Raw genomic sequence first — 19454 nt, 5'->3', positions numbered from 1 at the left:
TTGTCCCAGAGAACCATCTATCCTGCCTTTAAGTTAGGTGCTGTGGCATCATTCTGGTTTTCTGCATCATAGAACTTCCTATGTTTGCTTATAATTTGCTGGTTTAAATTATGTGGGTACACTTCTATGATGTGTACCCACAAAGGCAGGGGCCATGTCAGTCTTGACTACTAGGTCGTCTTCTTGAGACCTGGCTCTCAATAGAGGCTAGAATGTTCACCTTTAGGTCCAAGTAAGCGTTCCGTATAGACAGTAATGTGTAGCCTGGGCTTTGTAGGCAAGACATGTGAATTCAAGTCTTAACTCTGATATTTACTAAATTTGTGATTTTTAAACCTGATATTTTATGTCTAAATCTTGGTTTTCATTTCTGTAAAATGGGGATAATAATTTTTGCCTCATCTTCACAAGCTTTTTTTTTTTTTTTCAATACGGCTTAAGAATTTTGTTAAGACTTAGGATAGATAAAAGTATCTCCTGCAGTTAAAAACTGTGAATGAAATAGAGAAGGAGCAGGGGAATAGAACTGTGAAATTTGTAGTCAGAAAAAAAAAAAAGAAATTTGTAGTCAGTCTGGCGATGACATTAACATAAGATTAAAACCAAGAGAAATAGATTTAAGAAAGTCAGAAAAGGAAAATGTTGACTTTGATTTTGGTCTTATTGAATCTCAGGTGCTAGTGGAAACTTTCATATTTTAATATCCTAGAGACAGTTTGAACTATAGATTTGGGCCAGAGAGAAGGATTTGAGAGTTATCTGTAATGAACTCATTTTGAGAAGATGAGATTGCCTAAAGGAAGAATGTTTTGTAGCAGGAGAGGAGGGGAGAGGGTAGGGAACACCTGTTATCAAGGGCAGAAGAAGAAACAATTTAAAGAGAGAGAGAGAGAAGGGAGACTAGGCTGAAGAACTAAAAGGGAAACCCAGGGAAAAAAGAACTTTGTGAAAGAGATTCAGCTAGCTGTGTCCAGTGCATCCTTTAATGACCAAGAGGATAATGCTGGGTTTTAGCAAAGAGAGTTGGTCACTGACCTTCAGGAGAATTTTTGTTTTTTTCTTTTTGGTAGAATGGTAGTAGGTAGAGGCCAGATCATGAAGCGGGGTCAGGGCAAAAAGAGACAGTAGGAATTCTGGACATTTATCTTAAATTGCTTATCACAAAGTTTGGTAGAATAAGAAGGGATGCAGATAAAGAAGCTGAGGCACATGAAGGTTAAGCAGCTTGCTCAAGGTGAGTACGTGGCAGAGGCAGGTTTTGAATGATAAGGTTTGGTTTAGGAACCTGTGCTCTTCACATTATTAGGCTATGCTCTTACACCCTTTTCCATGTGGTTGGAGGCTACTTAAAAGGACACATCTGCAGTTAGACTTCAAATAACACAGTGGAAAGCCTGGTCCCCAATCTCAGATTGGATTTTGTATTTTACAGCATAATGAAGTTACACATGTGATAGTTAGGTTGGGTTGCAAGCCTTGGCGTATTTGCAAAAGAGTAACTTTATTAGAATTATTACTCACTTTTTATCAGACAGTCCAGCAATGATAATTTTTCATTAGTGATATAATTAGAAGAGGGAACTTGAGAAATGCACATATTGAAATAAGATTAAATTCATGCTGTTGAAACTGTAGAGTTTTATGCAGTGCCTCAGTGATAATGAAGAGTATGTACTGACTTTTCAGAATCCTTGGAATGGATAAAAACAAAAAGAAATATCTACTTTGTATTATAAACCTCAAAGAGTTATTGAATAAGTTATGCTTTCAGGTATTTTTCTTTAACTTTTCACCACTGCTAGGCAAAACTAATAGTTGATATGGCTGTGTCAGCAGCTAAGGGATTTTTGTGTTGTTAAAGTAACATATCATGCCTTGTATAATTTGGTTGCAGCTACCCACGGGGAGGTACTTACCATCTGATTATGTTGCGTTTGCTTTGGAAACAGCAGAGAGCCTGAAAAGGACAGTGGAGAGTAAAGGATTATTAAATGGACAGTCACTGAGGTGGCTTACTGATGACTTTACTGCAACATCATGTGTATCTCCTTTCCCATGGCAGGTTGTTTGATCGTGGTTTAATGGTTAAAACTTTGTAAAATTACAAAGAAATCAGAAACCCTGCTGGTCTCCAGTGTGATTATTTACAGTTGGACTGCTAGCAAGAAAGTGCTAAGTTTGATCACAATGATGCTAAACTGGGCCAGACACAGGGTGAAATCTCATGGAGCTCTCTCCTCTGACCTTTGAGTAGACTGCCGAGCTTTAAGATTTCCAGGTGCAAAGTGCCTTGAAATATGACTGAGAGAATTTGGCTTTTTCATCTGAACCACTGTGGTCAAGAGGAGGGATTTGTCTTCTTGGAAATGCTAAGGGGTGTATATTAGGTTCTTGGAGCTAGAAGGTAGGTAGAATAGCAATGAAGAGTTTCATTAATTCTGTTATCTCTTTTTTTATGGTTTAGAATGGTATTGCCTTTGGTCTTGTATTCACTTACAAAATTGTGGACAGAATCTGGTTGCGGGGAAGAGTCTTTGGTACGTGTGTCTCTATTTTAGATAGAATTACTTGGAGTTGCAACCAGGAAATTAAAGTTTCCTCTGTCTCAGTCATTGGCCCTTATGAAAGAATCTAACATTTTATTTTGTTTTTGCTCTTGATTTGATATTAATATCATATTCTTCAGGTTTATAAATGGACCTTCCCCCAAAGTTCTATTCCTTTCTACAGTCATTAACCCAACTATATATATATAAAATCTGATTTAGTTGTTATTCATCATAGAAATTTTTCTCTTCAGGAAAATTTTTCTCTTCCTTTCCTTTTTGAAACTTGGACTTCAACCTTAAAATTGATGGTTGTAGGTGAGAACTTAAGACCAAAGTGGTCTTAAAAGTAGATTAACAAGAGTTCTATTAAGAATAGGACTCTTAACAAATAGATTTTGATATTCAGGTTAGCTGAGGAATTAAAGTATATTTGACTTTTTGTTTTTTGTTTATATTTAAAATTTTTTCTCAAAAGAGAACTTTTTAAGATCAAGAAATGCTATAGCTAACTTTGTAGATTCCTTGGAAAAGTGTGAGTTATAGGGCAAGGTGTTGTCTCAGGGAGATCTTCTTAAGAGTGTTGGGAAATGTAGTGTTACGGCTTGATGGGAACAAGGGGAACTCTCCTAGGGACTAAGTAGTTACTTCAGAAAGGTGCTCATAAAAAAAGGAGAAATGAAGAAAATTCAAACTAAAAAAATTACATAAAACCCAGATTCTTTGTTTTTACCTGACAATAAATTCTTAGATTTAGAATTGGAAAGACAAAGTTAAAAATGGAAAAAAGGCACGAACAATCATGTACACATGAAAAGTTATTCAACAGGACTAACAAAGAAATATAAATTATAGTGAAGGAAATTGTTTTTTTCATGCGTTAACTTGCCAAAGATGTAGAAGTTTGGTAATAACTGGTATTTGAGTAAATAAAGAAAAGGATATTGTCTACTGATGGTCATGTAAATTCTAGATATAATACATAAAAGAACATAAGACAAGAAAAAGTCATAGTTGGGCTTATAGATAAGATGGTGTTATGGACTGCAAAGAGAAGTAAACATAAAGAGATAATAGGTTGGATTGAACCCATGGTCCTGGAAAAGCTCTGGATTGCCGCAGTCCGGCTGCAGCAAAATAACCGGGGGGTGACGAACAACTTGTGTAGATTGATACAGCAGGAGTGGGAGCCGTTTATTGTAGGACAGGAGCAGTATTTATACATTCCACACAGCTTATCTAATTAGCATAAACTAGATACATCAGTCAACCAATAAGGAATCTCCACACTTAATGGCTCGCTTTTGTTACTTCTCAAACCACTCCCTCTGGCATTTTGCCAGGCACCATCCAGACTTGTTTACGAACTCCAACATTCCCCTGGCAAAATGCCAGGTGTTATTTTGACTTGTTTACAGACTCTAACACTGGATATGGAAACAAAAAGTTGAATTTAGCTCCAGTAGGGTAATAGGGACTAAAAGCTTATCACTTGAGGTGGGCCCAGAACTAGGCTCATAAAGTGAAGCTAGGGGCCAGAGTGAAGTTGTACTTCTCATAAAAGTTTATTGAAAGAAAGCTCCCTACCTCAACCCCCAGGAGGACTATGCTTTCATAGTCCTGGAGCTGTGGATCTTGAGGTGCAGAAGAAGGTAGATGCAACTTCAAGGGTAGAAACGGAATCATCTTGGCCGATTATGGAATAATGGAGAGAGGATGTAGGGCGCCATGTGACCATCATAAGGCTTTGTCCTGGACAGTGGTTTGGGGATTCTGGTGGAAGTGATTGTAGAATCACAATGGAAGGAAAGGTGAGCAGATGTAGAGAGAGCTGGGAGGGAGAAAGAGCAAAGACAAAAAGCCTTGCACTTGGGCTGGGGTTGTGGCTTGGTGGTAGAGTGCTTGTCTAGCATGTGTGAGGCACTGGGTTCAAACCCCAGCACCACATAAAAATAAATAAACAAGATTAAAGCATAAAGAAATCCTTGCACTCATACTTAGCCTTCAAAATGTAACTTCAAGATACTTGAGGAAAATAAATGGTAAGAATGATAGCTAACAAAATCAACGATGGGAACAAAAAATCATTCCAAATTTGGGATGTGGGGGTTGGTAATCCAAGATAGTGGAGATGAGAGAGATCAGATCTCAACTTCTCCACAGTTAGGAATCAAAGCAGTTGAGAGAACAGTTGATCAGAGATGTGGGTAACAGAGGGAATGCCCTGATTCACAATATTGGAAAGTCAGAGACATTAGACGGACTAGACAATTCTCGTTATTGGAACAGAAAACAGACTTTGTTAACCTGCAATCAACACCTTACAGTTAGGGCAGGTATGGAGAGAGGGTAGCAAAGGGAGTAAAAGGGAAAGCTAAGCTTGACATGCTCACTTTGGAAATGGGTAGAAGAGAAAGTCAGACTAAGTTAAACTGGGACAGCAGCTGCAAAACCACCTGGTGAACAAGAAATACTGGGCTTTTCTCAATTTGCTGGCAGAGAACTGTGGCAGGCCGCCATTTCACAGAGACCTTGTGTAAGCTTACAGCTTGGGAGGTGATTAAATCTCTACAACTTCATCCCACCTAGAGATACCAGTTAATAATATAGGGAATGGCTTGAAGCAGGCTGGCCGAGTAACTGTGTAATGGGATCACTGCAAACTGAAGGCTGCTGAGCCCTTCCCCTTCCCTAGTGTTGGCAGTGGGAGTGATGTGGACCAGAGCAGAGGGCATGACATGACAGTAAAAAGGGCATGACATGACAGTAAAAGCAAGTACAGTACCCAGGGAGGAGTGTGTGTTCCTCTACCTCCACCCACCACTGAGTGCCTGTCAGGGAGGAGGATGAAGTGGCATACACCTGTGCTGCCAGTCACTCTTGCTCCATGCCTCAGCCATGGACCTGCACTGTGGCCCCTGACTACCCTATGCCCAGCCTATGGCCACCACCCTGTGCCTTGCTGCAGACCAGCTGCTGGCTCCTGCCCTGCACCCCAGCTGCCAGGCTGCCTCACGTCTCTACCATTTGCTGCCTTACCCAAAGCGCTGAAAACCACAAGGACAAATCCACATGTGTTTTTATAACTACTAGAGCATGTCAAAAAGTGTCTTCATTTAAAATATCTCCGCAAGAAGAAAACTGAATCTCTTTATGATTGTCACATTAGCTGTTTGGTGCAAAATGTTTTATTATGTCTTCATTCACTGTTTTTTTTTTTTAATGGCTCCAACTAATTTTATGTAGTCTTTCAGTTAACTGGATTTTTTTCTTGATACTCTTTTCTTCTTTTTCATCTCCATTCTCCTTCTTTTTCTCTCTTCCTTCTTTCTTTAATTTCTCTTCTTTCTCATCTTGTTTCTTTTTCTGTATCTTTTCTTTCTTTCCCTTCATCCAATATAATTTGGGATTAAGTATGCTCTCACTAATGCTTAATTTTTAAGGCTATTCTGTATTATTTCTTATGGGTTAGTAGAGTTATAGAGATTATTAGCAATGAGTTTTTAAAATATATGTTAACATATGGTTCGTTCTTAAATTACCACTGTTACTGGAAATTACTCTCTGCCTTATACCTGTGCTGGTTGTTGAACTTAGAGCACTTTGATTACTCTAATTGGATGTGTTGCTATAAAGAAATAATCCCAGCCCAGAGCTTATTGTAAAGAGATAACTGCTACCAAAAAGACCCTCACATAAAAGAGGAAAAGGAATCCATCACAACAGATATACAAATATAGGATCATAGAAAACATCAGTAAATAAGGCAAGTCACCTCCAAAAATTTATAACTTCTGAACAACTCAATCTACAAACATTAAAGAGAATGAAATACTGGACAAAGAATTTAAACAGTTGATTTTTTAAAACAATCATTGAATTAAAAGAAGATCTAAGAAACGAATAAATGGAAAAATATAAAAGAACATTTCAATAAAGAGAGAGAGTCTGAAAAAGAACCAATTATAAATCTTAAAGAGAGACAATAGTCAAATAAAAAGTCCTGTTGGAAGTCTCTACAATAGGTTTGATCATGTAAAAGACAGAATTTCAAAACTGGAAGACTAGGTGGACACTGAATCCAAGGTGGATACTTACTTAGTATTAAAAAATATAAAACTGCTTAGAATAACCAAGAACTCTTGGATAAAATTAAGGGGCTTAACTTAAGGCTTTATAGGTATTGAAGGAGGAGTAGAGATATAGTATAATAGCACTGATAACCTCCTCAGTGGAATAGTAAAAAAAATTTCCAAAGTTTGGGAATGAGATTGGACATGAATGTTCAGATACTAGAAGCATTTAAAATAAATAAACGAGATCAGAAAAGAAAATTTCCATGACACGTAGTAATTAAAATGCCCAAAACCCAAGTCAAATAAAAAATTTTAAAAGTTGCAAGAGAAATGTCAGATCACCAATTAGGAAAGCAAACAGAATAACAGTAGATTTCTTGGTAGAAACCCTAAAGTTCAGAAGGGCTTGGAATAATGTATTTCAAGCTCTCAAAGAAAATAACTGCCAACCAAGATTGATATAGCCAGCAAAGATTTTCCTCATTATCAAAGGAGAAATACAGACATTTCAAGAAAAGCATAAACTAAAGAATTCAATGACTACTAAGCCTGCATTACAGAAGATACCTCAAGGAATCCTGCATATAGAAGAAGAAGAAGAAGAAGAAGAAGAAGAGGAGGAGGAGGAGGGGGAGGGGGAGGGGGAGGAGGAAACTGCCAAGGGAACTTGGGGAAGAAAAAGTCTCATTTGAAGAATAAACATTTGAGAATTAAGATCAAATAAAGTATTAGAAATAAGTCAAAATGGCAGGAATAAATAAATACCTTTCAAAACACCAAATGTAAATGGTCTCAATTCTCTAATTAGAAGACATAGACTGACAGATTAGATTAAAATATAACAAGTAAAATGATGGAAAATGAATTCCATACAAATGGAGTCCCCAAACAAGCAGGAATTAGTTACTCTCATGTTTGACGACACAGACATCAAACCAAAATTACAAGAGAAGAAGTCACTATATAGTGGAAAAGGGAGGAGTCCACAAAGAAGATATAATAGTAATAAACACTTATTCCCCAAATGTTGGTGCACCTGGTTACATAAATCAGATAATACTCCATATAAAGGCTCAAATAGATCCCAGTATAGCAATACTGAGTGGTTTCAGTATACATCTCTCACCAATAGAAAATTTATCCAGATATAAAATTGGCAAATATGTTATAGCCTTAAGTAAATGGATGTAACATAACTACAGAATATTTTATACTAAAATATCTAAATCCATTTTCTTTCCAGCTGCTTATGGAACTTTCTTGAATATGGTTCATATTTCAGTCCACAAAGCAAGTTTCAACAAATACAAAAAAGTTGATATAATTCTTTTTCTCATCTGATTATAATAGAATGAAATTAGAAATCAACAGCAAGAATAACTTCACTAACTATGTAAACATGTGGAGATTGAATGGCGAGTGGCATATTGAAGAAATCAGGAGAGAAATTTAAAAAATTGTTTGAATCAAATGAAAATAGAAATACAATATAGCAGGTTCCCTGGGACACAGCAAAGGTGGTTCTAAAGCTTATAGCTATGAGTGCCTACATAAAGAAATCAGAAGAACCCAAATAAATAATATAATGATGTATCTCAAGGTCTTAGAAAAAGAAGAAAAACAAATTCCAAAACCAGAAGAAGGAAGAAATAGTAAAGATCAGAACCAAAATTAATGAAATAGAGAATTAAAAATAAACACAGTATCAACATAATACAGAATTGTTTTTTTGAAAATATAAACAAGATTGACAAAGTCAAGTATCACAACCGACATCACTGAACTCCAGAGGATCATTAGGGACTATTTTGAAAACTCACATTGCAATAAATTGGAAAATCTAGAAGAAATGAATAAATTTCTAGTCAATACGAACTGTCTAGGTTCAACAGTGAGGACACAGAAAACCTAAGCAAGGAACAAGATTAAAATGATAATAAAAAATCCTTTCAACAAAGGAAAGCTTAGGAGTAGACAGATTTAGTCGAATTCTATCATACCTTTAAAGAACTAATGTCAGTACTCCTCAAATTATTCCATAAAATAGTAAGTGAGGGAATACTTCCAAACTCATTCTATGAAGCCAATATCATCCTAACACTGAAACCAGATAAGGACACATCAAGGAAAGAGGACTACAGACCAGTATCCTTAGTTAACATAGATACAAAAATCCTTAATAAAGTATTAGCAAATCAAATTCAACAATACAGTACAAAGATCATGTACCACTCTGGAGTTGGTTTTATTGCATTGATGGCTCTACCCATGCAAACCAATAAATGTAATACACCGTATAAATAGAAGTCAGGATGAAAATCATATGAGCATTTTAATTGCAGGAAAAGACTTAGACAAAATTCAGCACCTATTTATGATAAAAATCCAGGGGAAATTTGGACTAGAGGAACATGCCTCAACATTATAGCAGCTCTTTATTGTTAAACCTAAAACAAACATCATATAGAATGAGGAAGAACTGAAAACCTTTTTTTTTTTTTAAATCAGGAACAAAACAAGGATGTTTTGTTATTGTACTTCACATATAAGAATCTTACAATGATTCACTTTTTGACAACTATTTTCACACATTTTACTGTATATACATTGTAAACCTCAGATGGCATTATTATTTTTTGTTTTAAATAGCAGTTATCTTTTATAAAGATTTGAAGTGTGAAGTCTTTTATATTTCCCAAACAGCTACTATTTCTAATGCTTTTTGTTGTTGTTTTTCTATAGATTCAGATTTGTGTCTGGCATTTTCTTTCTGTCTGAAGATCTTCCTTTCTCCTTTCTTATCATGAAGGCATGCTGGTGTTGAATTCTTTCTGCTTTTGTTTGTCTGGAAAAGTGTTTATTTTGCCTTTATTTTTGAAAGACAGTAAGGCATTTCTCTACCATCTTCTGGCCAGTATTTTTTCCACAAATTATTTGGTTTTATTCTTATGGTTTGTTCATGTGTAAATAGTATGCCTTTTTTTCCCTGCCTGTTTTAAAACTTATCTCTTTTTCATTCATTTAAATTTATTTTGATATCATACACATTGGTGTTATCTCTTCATGCCTTCTATGCTTGAGATTCTTGGAATATCTTGAATCTGTGGATTTATAGTTTTTATATAACTTTTAAATTTATAAATAAGAGTGATCATCAGGGTTTTAACATACTTGTCTACTAATTCTGTCATCTGTGCCATTTTGGAGTCAGTTTCAATTTATCCTGTTGTCTTGTGTAGTACGTCTTCTATTGCATGTCATGCCTGTGGTTTTTGATTGGATGACAAACGTGAATTTTAACATTCCCATGCTATGTTTTGTTGTTCTTTTAAATATCCCTGAGCTTTGTTCAGTAACTCATTTAAGTTACTTGGAGACAGTTTGATCCTTTCAGGTGTTGCTTTTGAACTTTTTTGGGAAGGAACAGAGCAGCATTTAGGCTAGAGTTCATTTCCCATCATGACTGAGGTGAAATCTTTCCGAGTCTTGTTCCTGATGTTTGTGAGTCATGAGGTTTTCTATCAGGGCTGCATTTGTAGTCTGCTATAGTACAGGCTCCTGTTATGGGACAGAAGGAGACAGACTAAGTAATAATTAAAAAGATCTCTCTTGAAAGCATCGTAGAACTACCAAAGCAGCCAGGACTTAAGGGGACTTAAGAGCAGTGGGTTATAAGCTTTGATTTAAAAAGTTTAAAGGTAGGATTTTTCTGAATTAAACTTAGGAAATGTGTTATATGTGTTCTTTTTAAGTTGAAAATTAACCGGGTTTGGAAAGTCATAATTTCTCTTGTCGTAAGGATGATGTGAAGCAGTGTAGAATGACTGTACGGTGCTAGGGAAATGAGAATGTGAGTAGTGATTTGTCTTGTGACCAGCAGTGTCCTCTCTTGCTAGTCACCAAATAGTTCTGGATGGGCCTTAGTTTCTTTATGTGTTCTAAAATTTCATGATTTTGTTATATCAAACTTTGATGATCACCATATTGTAGAAAACTGGAACATATATACATATATATGTAAAGTATCTATCAATCTTCACCAAAGTTTATATATGAAGAGTGCTTATGTATTTCTCTTTTAATTTATCCAGGGAAATTAATATCTGTAAATACAGATAGTAGGATTAATCTGTGGCTTAAAGTATAATTAGGTAATGTGCACATAGGTCCCTTTATAGGTCAGTAATAACTAGTAATCACAACTGTTTGTTTCTGACGTGAATAAGTAACAGCAAATAGTTTCCAAAGTGTATTGAAGCATTGTTCTTAGAAGTTTCTATATTTTAGTTCCTTTACACCTCACAGGGAGGTAAGAGACCTAGTCCCCAGTCATGTACCTCTACTGGTGGAGCTGATGTTGCACCTAGAGTTTGGCTCCTTAGTTCCTGCTTTGTTATACAGGAATGTCCCCTTATTTGAATGTCATTTGCATACTTCATAGTTTGCAAAATGCCCTAATATGTTTATTACTTTTTATTTTTTTATTTGGGTAATTAGTTATATCTGACAGCAGAATGCATTCTGACACATCATACAAAAATGGAATATAACTTCTTGTTTGTCTGGTTGTGCATAATGTAGAGTTAATAGGTCATATAATCATAGATGCACATAAGGGTAATAATGTCCAATTCATTCTACTATCATTCCTACCCCCAATCCACCTCCCTTCCCTTCACTCCTCTCTGTCTAGTATGAAATAACCTCTGTTCCCCTGCTCACATTGTGAATTAGCATCCGCATATCAGAGGAAACATTTGCCTTTTGTTCTTTAGATTGGCTTCTTTCACTTAGAATAATGTTCTCCAGTTCTAATATGATACGATTACTTTTATTTTTTTCCACAGCAGTCCTAGGAAACAGCTTTAGAGATGAGGCAATGAGGTTGAGAGAAGTTGATTCAGGTGCAGGACCACCTGTGGGAAATGATAGAGTGTTTGAACCCAAATGTCTGCCTTTTCCTCCCAATCCTACTCATTTTTACCATGCCATATTTTCATTGAGAACAGGACAGGGAATGCCAAGTTTGTTGGAATGGTTGAGATCTTTTTATTTAAAACAGATAAGCTTCTTTTTACTTAAAACAGATATTATACATAACCATGCATAAACATAAAGTGTGTTTGTTTGTTTTTTTTTTTTTTGGCTTAGGTACCTCTTACTGGTCTTTCTAGTGTTAATTTAGATGGGAATTACTGAAAAGTGCCCAGTTATGCCCTGCATTAAGTTTAGGTCAGTTTTCCCGCTTGCTTGAAATCTGTACAAGATTTGTGCAGATTGTTATTTCCACAACGAATATTCATTAGACTTTGTGATCATATTTTGAGAAGACTCAGATAGCAAAATTAAATTCTTTTGAACTTGATACAATATGACAAATAGTTTAAAAACTATTATGTGGAAAATAAAAAATGGATAAAGCATAAGAGATGTTAGCAACATAGTCTGATGAGGTTGAAGAGACACTTGTCAGACAAAAAATACACTTCATTTGTAGGGGACATACATCCTTGCATGGTGAGTCAAAATCCAGCTCATCCTTTCATGTAACTACTGTAAGACTCAGGCCATATTTCTATTTGGCAGGCTCTGCAAGCTCAGTACATCTCAGCTTTTCATAGTGAAGCATAGGTGGAGGCCTCGAGTAGTTTCTGACATCCAACCTCAAACCTTTGTGGTTTTTAAGCTGCATCACATTTTATGGAAGGTCTCATGTCCCCTTTACTTGCTAGAGCTGTGGAGATGGGCAGTAGTCTCCATGGAAGGATCTTTGTGTGCTCCTCCTGCCAGGTGGGAGAACTGAGGCTTTGGGCCCTCTCTGACTCTCCGTGTGGCATTTGTGAGCAGGTTGATGTATTTGACACAAGTGTGACAGCAAAGAAGCCTGTGAGCTGAGCAGTGTGCTGCAGGGCCCAGCCGTGTGGATTCCTGTGGACGGCAGGCTGAGGAGCTGCAGTGAGCCAGACCTGACAGTCAAGTGGGGGCTGCTCTGCCTCCAGTCCAGAGTGCATTTTCATGCGGTGCATGTTTACCCACAGTTGGCATTTGACACTGAGAACTGTCAGAGCTGCCTTTTCCTCTCTTCACTCTCCAGTGTGCTAGTCTGATAGTTTCCCAAATAAACACTTCATTGTAGGTATGCACTTTAAACAGAGCCCCACATTGTAACTACTTCTTTTTTGTGTTGAATTCCATGTCAAGAATTCATAGGAAATATGTTTGAATTGGTCCTAGGTAATATGTGGAGTAGGTAATTTGTTTACATTGTTCAAGAATCAAAATAATATAGGATATTTTGAAGAGCCTTGCTCTGCCCTGGTCCCCTTCTGGTCATTTTCTACCTCTATTCCTAGCAAATACCACTTTAATACTTCGTCATGTATCCTTTATGTTTTTATAGGTAAATACAAGCAGATGTTTTATCTAGTTTTTCACTTTTCAGTAATTCCCAGAGAGCTTTTTATCAGAAATAGGGAGCTTCTTTATTTTTGCTTCTTTTGCATTGTATTTCATTATATAGATGGACCTTAGTTTATTGCATTGTCCTCCATGGATAAACATTTGCATTATTTCTAATCTTTTTGTCTTATTGAGATAATTCACATACCATAAAATTCACCCCTGAAGTGTGCAATTCTGTGGTCCCCCTCACCAAGTAATGGGGACTGAGTGCAGGGCCCTCTATACTAATCTATAACCTCAGCCCTTTTATTCTGAAATATTGTCTTGCTAAGCCTGACTGGCCTTGAACTTGTGATCTTCCTGCCTCAGCCTCCTGGATAGCTGGGATTGTAGGCATGTGCCACCATACCCAGCACAATTCATTGGCTTTTAATGTTTTAATGTTTCTAAGCTTTTTGATGTGATGAGTAACCTTGTACATGTCTGAACCATGTTACAAGATATCTGTGGATAAACACTCAGAAGTAGGTAGGATTCTGGGTCAAAGGGTCAAAGCATTTGAATTTTGAAAGTTGTCAGTTGTCCTTGTAGATGTTGTACTGCTTTAAACTCTTGGCAGCAGAGTTCAAGAGGACCTGCTTTTTAGTCTCACGGTGCTTTTTAAGAAAGCAAACTTAATGTCTAATTTTTAATTTTATAAAGCAATCATAATTTAAAATTATGATGTTCATGGACTACTAGTTTAACTTGATGTTTATTTCTGATTGATTTTATCAATGTGAACATAACCAAAACTTCTTTTTAAGTTCATAAATATTATTTATAATTGACCTTGCCATTCATTGTTAAATCACAAGTAGTGAATATTGATGTACAGAGCAGCTTTCATCTGTTTGATCTTAAGTTGGGTGATCTCCTGACCCCTGTTCTCCCTTGTCACATACATAGCATGATGCTCGCAGTGTTAATATGAAAATTCCTAGTACAGGAAGACTATTTATGTTCTGCTTGTTCTGTAGTGGGAAAATTCTTGTAGAATTTTGTCTGTTTGATATGGACTTCTGAGTTACAGTGTTTTATACCTTATGGATGGTCTGGGTCTCAATTGAACCGAGAAGTGGTGGTTTTATGATAATTTAGCAAAGTCTTAATTATAAACAGCACCCATTGATGCCTGTTGACTTATAGGACAGGTCTATTGGTGTTTGGTCTGATTTGGATATGGTATGTAATTTCTTCTGGGAACCTGTACCTTTGTGCTCCTCCATGTGTACAGATCAACTTTATTGATAGTTTCTTGTGAAGATTTTAAGATGATTTTGTAAGATGGAGCATTTAGATTATTCGAAGCTAAAATATTTTTGTGGCATTTATAAATACTCTAGAGCTTTGTGTGTATATAAAGTCATAAGAACTGGCAAAAGGTTTATAGGAAAATGCCAGTTTCCTGAGCTGAACATGAGAACTGAAGTATAGATTTTGTTAAATTAGTGATGGCATGTATAAATGTGCAAGTACATGCATGGAAATATCACTGGGTCTTTTTATGTCCCCAATAATGGCTAATACTGAAAGTAGATAAACCAATTAACCAATGAACTAATTGTCCAGACTAAGGTTTATGTCATATTAGTATTATAGGTCCTGAGTAAGGGAAAACTCTTCAAAATTTAACTGGTATTACCATTATAGATGAGGAGATACCTACTATCAAAGACTTTAATTAAATAAATAGGTCAGAATTAAGCCTAACAGTAGAATTTACTGTTTCATTTCTGGGCCATAGACTCTTTGTTATATTTTTATTCCCTTTCTCGTAATTCACTTTGGATTATGATTGAAAAGGTCTAGAAAGAATTCAAGTTCTTCCTAAAAGAACTTGCTTGCTTGGACTACTCTGATTATGATGGGTTTGGGAGAGAAGGTTGCTTTCCTGGGGTGGGAGAGGGTAATACTCAGTATCATCATGTCTGGTTGAGCAGGTTGTACACTGTATAAGGACAATGGCTGTTGGAGCCAGTGGGGCTGAAATGAGGTTTGATTTATCAAGCCATGCTCTATTGGGTGGGGCTGCATTGGCCCAGAGCAAGACAGGCTGTTTTCTAATCCTTGCAATGATGCTTTTCTGGCTAACTGTAGCCTTGAGGGTGCATTTTTGTTGTTTTTTGCAGTTTTACTTGAAAACTGGTTGTTTCTGTTGTTTTCTTTTTCTTTTACAAATATTTGGTATGTATGCCCAATGTGTATAGGTGTCCATATATACACTCCTATATGCCACTTATGTGCCCCCACGGAACTCTGTATATGCCTCAATATAAGGGTGGGTATCCTTTGAGAAAATCCCTCAGAGGAAGTCACTTCATATTTATTTGATTCCTTATAAGGCACCTTATAAATGGGGCCCTCTTAATTACTTTGTTTGAACAGTACATTCTGTTTGAGAAAGACATAGTTGTTCTTTTTGGTACTGGGGATTAAACCCAGGGGTACTTTACCATTGAACTGCATCTCGGTCCTTTTTATTTATTTATCTTGAAACAGGGTTTTGTTTAGTTGCTGAGGTTAGCCTTGAACTTGTGATCCTCCTGCCTCAGTCTCCCTGGTCTCTGGGATTATAGGTGTGCAGGTAGGCCTGACTGAGGAACACATAGTTTATTGAAGCAGCCCCAGACAGTGCTTAAGAAGGGTGTTGCATAAAATTGACAAAGAAAGGAAGCAAAGAAGCTTAACATAGATTTAGTAATTATTGTAGATATAAAAGATCACTTTAGAAAGGCATTATTATAAGTGGACATGATTAAATAAGTGTTTATAGGATGACTAGTCCAGATACCCTGATGTTATGCAAATGGATACTTGTGGTTTAGTTTGATGTTTCCAGTAATAGTATCATGGAATGGTTTAACAACTACTGTGTTTCAAGCAGATTATACAAATAAGAAGATTTGTTCTAGAAAACTGTATTGGATGAATCATAAGGTGACTCTACTGATTAAAAAAAAAAAAAAACACCTTGATGCCAAAAATATTTATGAAGAGTGAATCAAAATGTGTCATGAAATCTGAGTGAATAAGATCATCATTTTGAAATTCATTCTTCGTACAACATGTAATCTACAATGTGTATAATTTAATTAATACATTTCATAATTGACATTTGACTAATTTCCATTTTTAAAAGTTTATACATTCAAGATGGCTAAATTAATTGTTATTATTTATTTTTAAACAGAAACTGAGGCTTCTTGAAGAGCTTGAAGACACTTGGCTTCCTTATCTGACCCCCAAAGATGATGAGTTCTATCAGCAGGTAAGATATTTTGATATTTTTTTTTTATCAACTCATAGTTATGCATTCTGATTTTCCCATTTTATTTGTGAGTCTACCAGTCTTGTGAGGTTAAATAAATGGAAGGTCTGATTTAGTCACCCAGTGACAGCTTGTCACCTAGAGATCAGGTAAATTCTTTCACAGTCTGCTTTCTGCTGTGAGCTTAGTGCTTTAGCATGATGTGCTGTTTTAATTCCCCAAACATTCCATGTTCTTTCCCACCCTCTTGCTTCTGGTCATAATGTGTTTTCTGCATAGAATAACCTTTCTATTATTCTATCTTTCTATTCTATGGCTGGGTGGCTAATTCTTTGAGAGTTTAGTTAAGTATCACCTCTCTTCTGAAAATTTCCCCAACTTATCTTACCTACAAGGAGACTGTCCTATTCTGTTAGTTGGACTTTGTAAATAACTCGGTTATAACTCCTATCCCATGGTATAGCAGTTATGTGTTTCTGTCCCTGAATTCATCAGCACTTTCCATTGTAAAGCCAAAAGAAACTCACTGTGGCAAAAGAGAAAAAGAGAGAACTTTATTGACGGCACTTAGAAATCTAGGATCGAATCAGTCCAAACCCTCAACAGTGATGTCACCTGATCACTGTCTTTCTGCTGCTTGGCTTGGCTTTCCTCTGTATGACTACATGCTGAGTACGCGCTCTCCTGACAGCATGTAATCAAGGGCAGATCAAGGGCTGTGTGGTCTTCAGCACCTGGAATCTTAGAAGAAGTGACTGAGTTTATTTCCCCTGGTTCCATTAGATTCTCCAGGGAGTGTTCTCATTGGCCTGGTTAGAGCCATTGTGTTTGCTTGGCCTATTTCATAGTCTACATGGAGTGGGGTCATGTGGGAATATTCCCATTCAAATCACAGGGACTGCAGGAGTCAGAGATGGATGGTTTCCTCAAAGGAGTCCAAGTTCCAAAGAAGTAGTAGGCATTGGCAAAAGAAAAAAAGAAAACTGTACCTAAATACTAAAATTTCACCTGTTTTTTCCTGTTGGAATATATGCTCTTAGGTATAGAAATGGGGCCATATCATCTTCTATAGCTCCTGCTGGTACATAGCAGACCCTCAGCAACCAGGAAAGGAAGAGGAGAAAGGAGTTTACCTGTTAGAATCCAGGTCTCTTGACTTCTAGTTCATTATCATTTCTAAACTTTGTGTTTTATCTCTGCTGATAATCTCCACTATCTCTCACCTCATCAGTCCTCTTATGGGTCTCTCTAGTGTTCCTGTTTACCTGTCTCAATTCTTGACGCTGCAGTATTTCTGACCAAGGTGTAAATCTGAACATGTTAACCCCCTGCTTCAGATTCCACAGTGGATGTTTATCACCTGGCTTTTGTGTTTCCCGCCTCATCTCCCCACTCCTACCCCTTCGTATCCACATTGGACTTTTACAGCACCTCAAACTAGTTTCGAACTTGGGGACTTCTTGCTACATTATTTGCTGTAGTGTCTCCTTCTTTGCTGGATCTCTGTGCTCTTGTTAGTGAGAGTTCACACGTCATCTCCCATAGACAGCTCCCCTGACACTCCTGCAGTCCAGACTTGTCTCAACCTGCTCTGTGGTACTTTATCAGTACCTCGATTAGCACATATCTCATCTGATTGTAATGATTTTTAATATTCTTCTTTTGCTCATCCTGTTTCCTTAGTTCAATGCCTGGAGCCTGGCAAGTGCTTAGTTTGCTTGAGTGAATAAATGAATCAACGCATGTATTAGTTACTTTTTAAAGCCAGTTATATAATGAATTTAGTGTGGTTTGAATTTGGTTTTTATATATGTACCCACCTTCCCAAGGAGGTGACGTTTGTAAATATTTGAAGGATAACTCAGAAATGTTATATCCTTTAGTGATAGGATGTTCTCTTTTGAGCTTACGTAATTTTCCAAATTATCTGCAGCAAACATATATTCTTTTGCAGTGAGGAAAATAAGTAATTTTTAAAAGTACCCTTAAATCAGGCAAACCCAAAAAATATAATCAGTTCTGAAACACTAACATATTCATAGATAGATGCCTTCTGATACCTAATTACGTGCATTGTTGTAAAGCAACTGCTAGGACATCTCAGCTTTTGTACTGTGCAGATAGTACATGAAGAATTAAATACAAAAGGTTATCAGCCCACTGTGATCTAACCAGCCATATACTGAAGGATAAATGGAAACCCAGATGCCAACAGCTCTTCATTCTTGGGTTATTTTTCTAAGTCTCACTACAAACCCTCGTACCAATATCTAATCATGTTAAATGCACCTTATAATAAGACAAGGCTTAGAGCGTTCATAAAAACCTTAGTCGAAGTAAACGTATTCTCTTAAAAGATGAACCCAGAATGCTTTTTAATGACACGAATAACAGAAAGTTCAGACCTGACCTTGGTGCCTTTCATAGGCCTTCCACAGGAATGCCAGTCTAGCTGCCAGTCAGGAAAACAAGACTCCATGCAGCTCCCACTCAGGGAATGTTATTGACCCTTACAGTGTGCCGGGGACTGTGCCAAATGTTAATGAATCCTGTCACATTTAGTCCCCACAACAGCCTTGTTCGTTCATTCCATAAACATGTAGTTGGGGACTCCTCTTCCCCAGCTTGAGGAGCTTGGGGTGGGTCTTGTTCCTGTTTTAGGCGTCAGGAGGGATAAGTCAGCTGAGTGCGAGCTGGAGTTCCACCTCCATTTGTCTGGCTCTGAACCCATTTTCTTGCTGCTGTACGGTAACTTCCCTGCATACCATGCTCCAGTTCCACACACCTTCAGGAAGTCTTGCAGTGTTCTCTGATGTGACCATAGAGCACAGAAACAAAAGGAAATAATAACAACGAAAAGATTGAAGCAGAAAAGCAGACAAACTTCTGTGGCTCACCACGGAGCACAGGAAAGGAGGATGACCCAGGAGACAGAGCTGGTGTGTCATTTATGTGAATGCTGTCCCCATCCAGATAAGATGTGGCTCTCCTCCACACTTCTCTCGGTGCCTTCGTTTATCGTGGGCTTTCCGTGTGCCCGATTGTTCGGGCGCTGTTCCGAGTACGTGACATGTGTTAGCTCATTTGAATATGACTGGAATGCTCTGAGCCAAGTGTCAT

At 37.1% G+C, this 19454-nt stretch overlaps 1 protein-coding gene across 3 annotated transcripts in view; it reads left to right on the top strand.

The window, feature by feature from the left end:
• Fto (FTO alpha-ketoglutarate dependent dioxygenase) overlaps positions 1-19454 on the top strand; it is a 371520-nt gene that overhangs the window by 81123 nt on the left and 270943 nt on the right. For all 3 annotated transcript variants that reach the window (XM_015488487.2, XM_048792184.1, XM_048792185.1), the window contains exon 2: positions 16257-16334. In XM_015488487.2, coding sequence (XP_015343973.1) covers positions 16257-16334 — 78 coding nt within the window. The remainder of the gene's footprint in view (positions 1-16256; positions 16335-19454) is intronic.

Source organism: Marmota marmota, unplaced genomic scaffold, assembly GCF_001458135.2.
Source record: "Marmota marmota marmota unplaced genomic scaffold, marMar, whole genome shotgun sequence".
Lineage (NCBI taxonomy): Eukaryota > Metazoa > Chordata > Mammalia > Rodentia > Sciuridae > Marmota > Marmota marmota.
The sequence above is the reverse complement of the archived record's forward strand: the minus strand, read 5'-3'. Positions and strand labels throughout refer to the sequence as shown.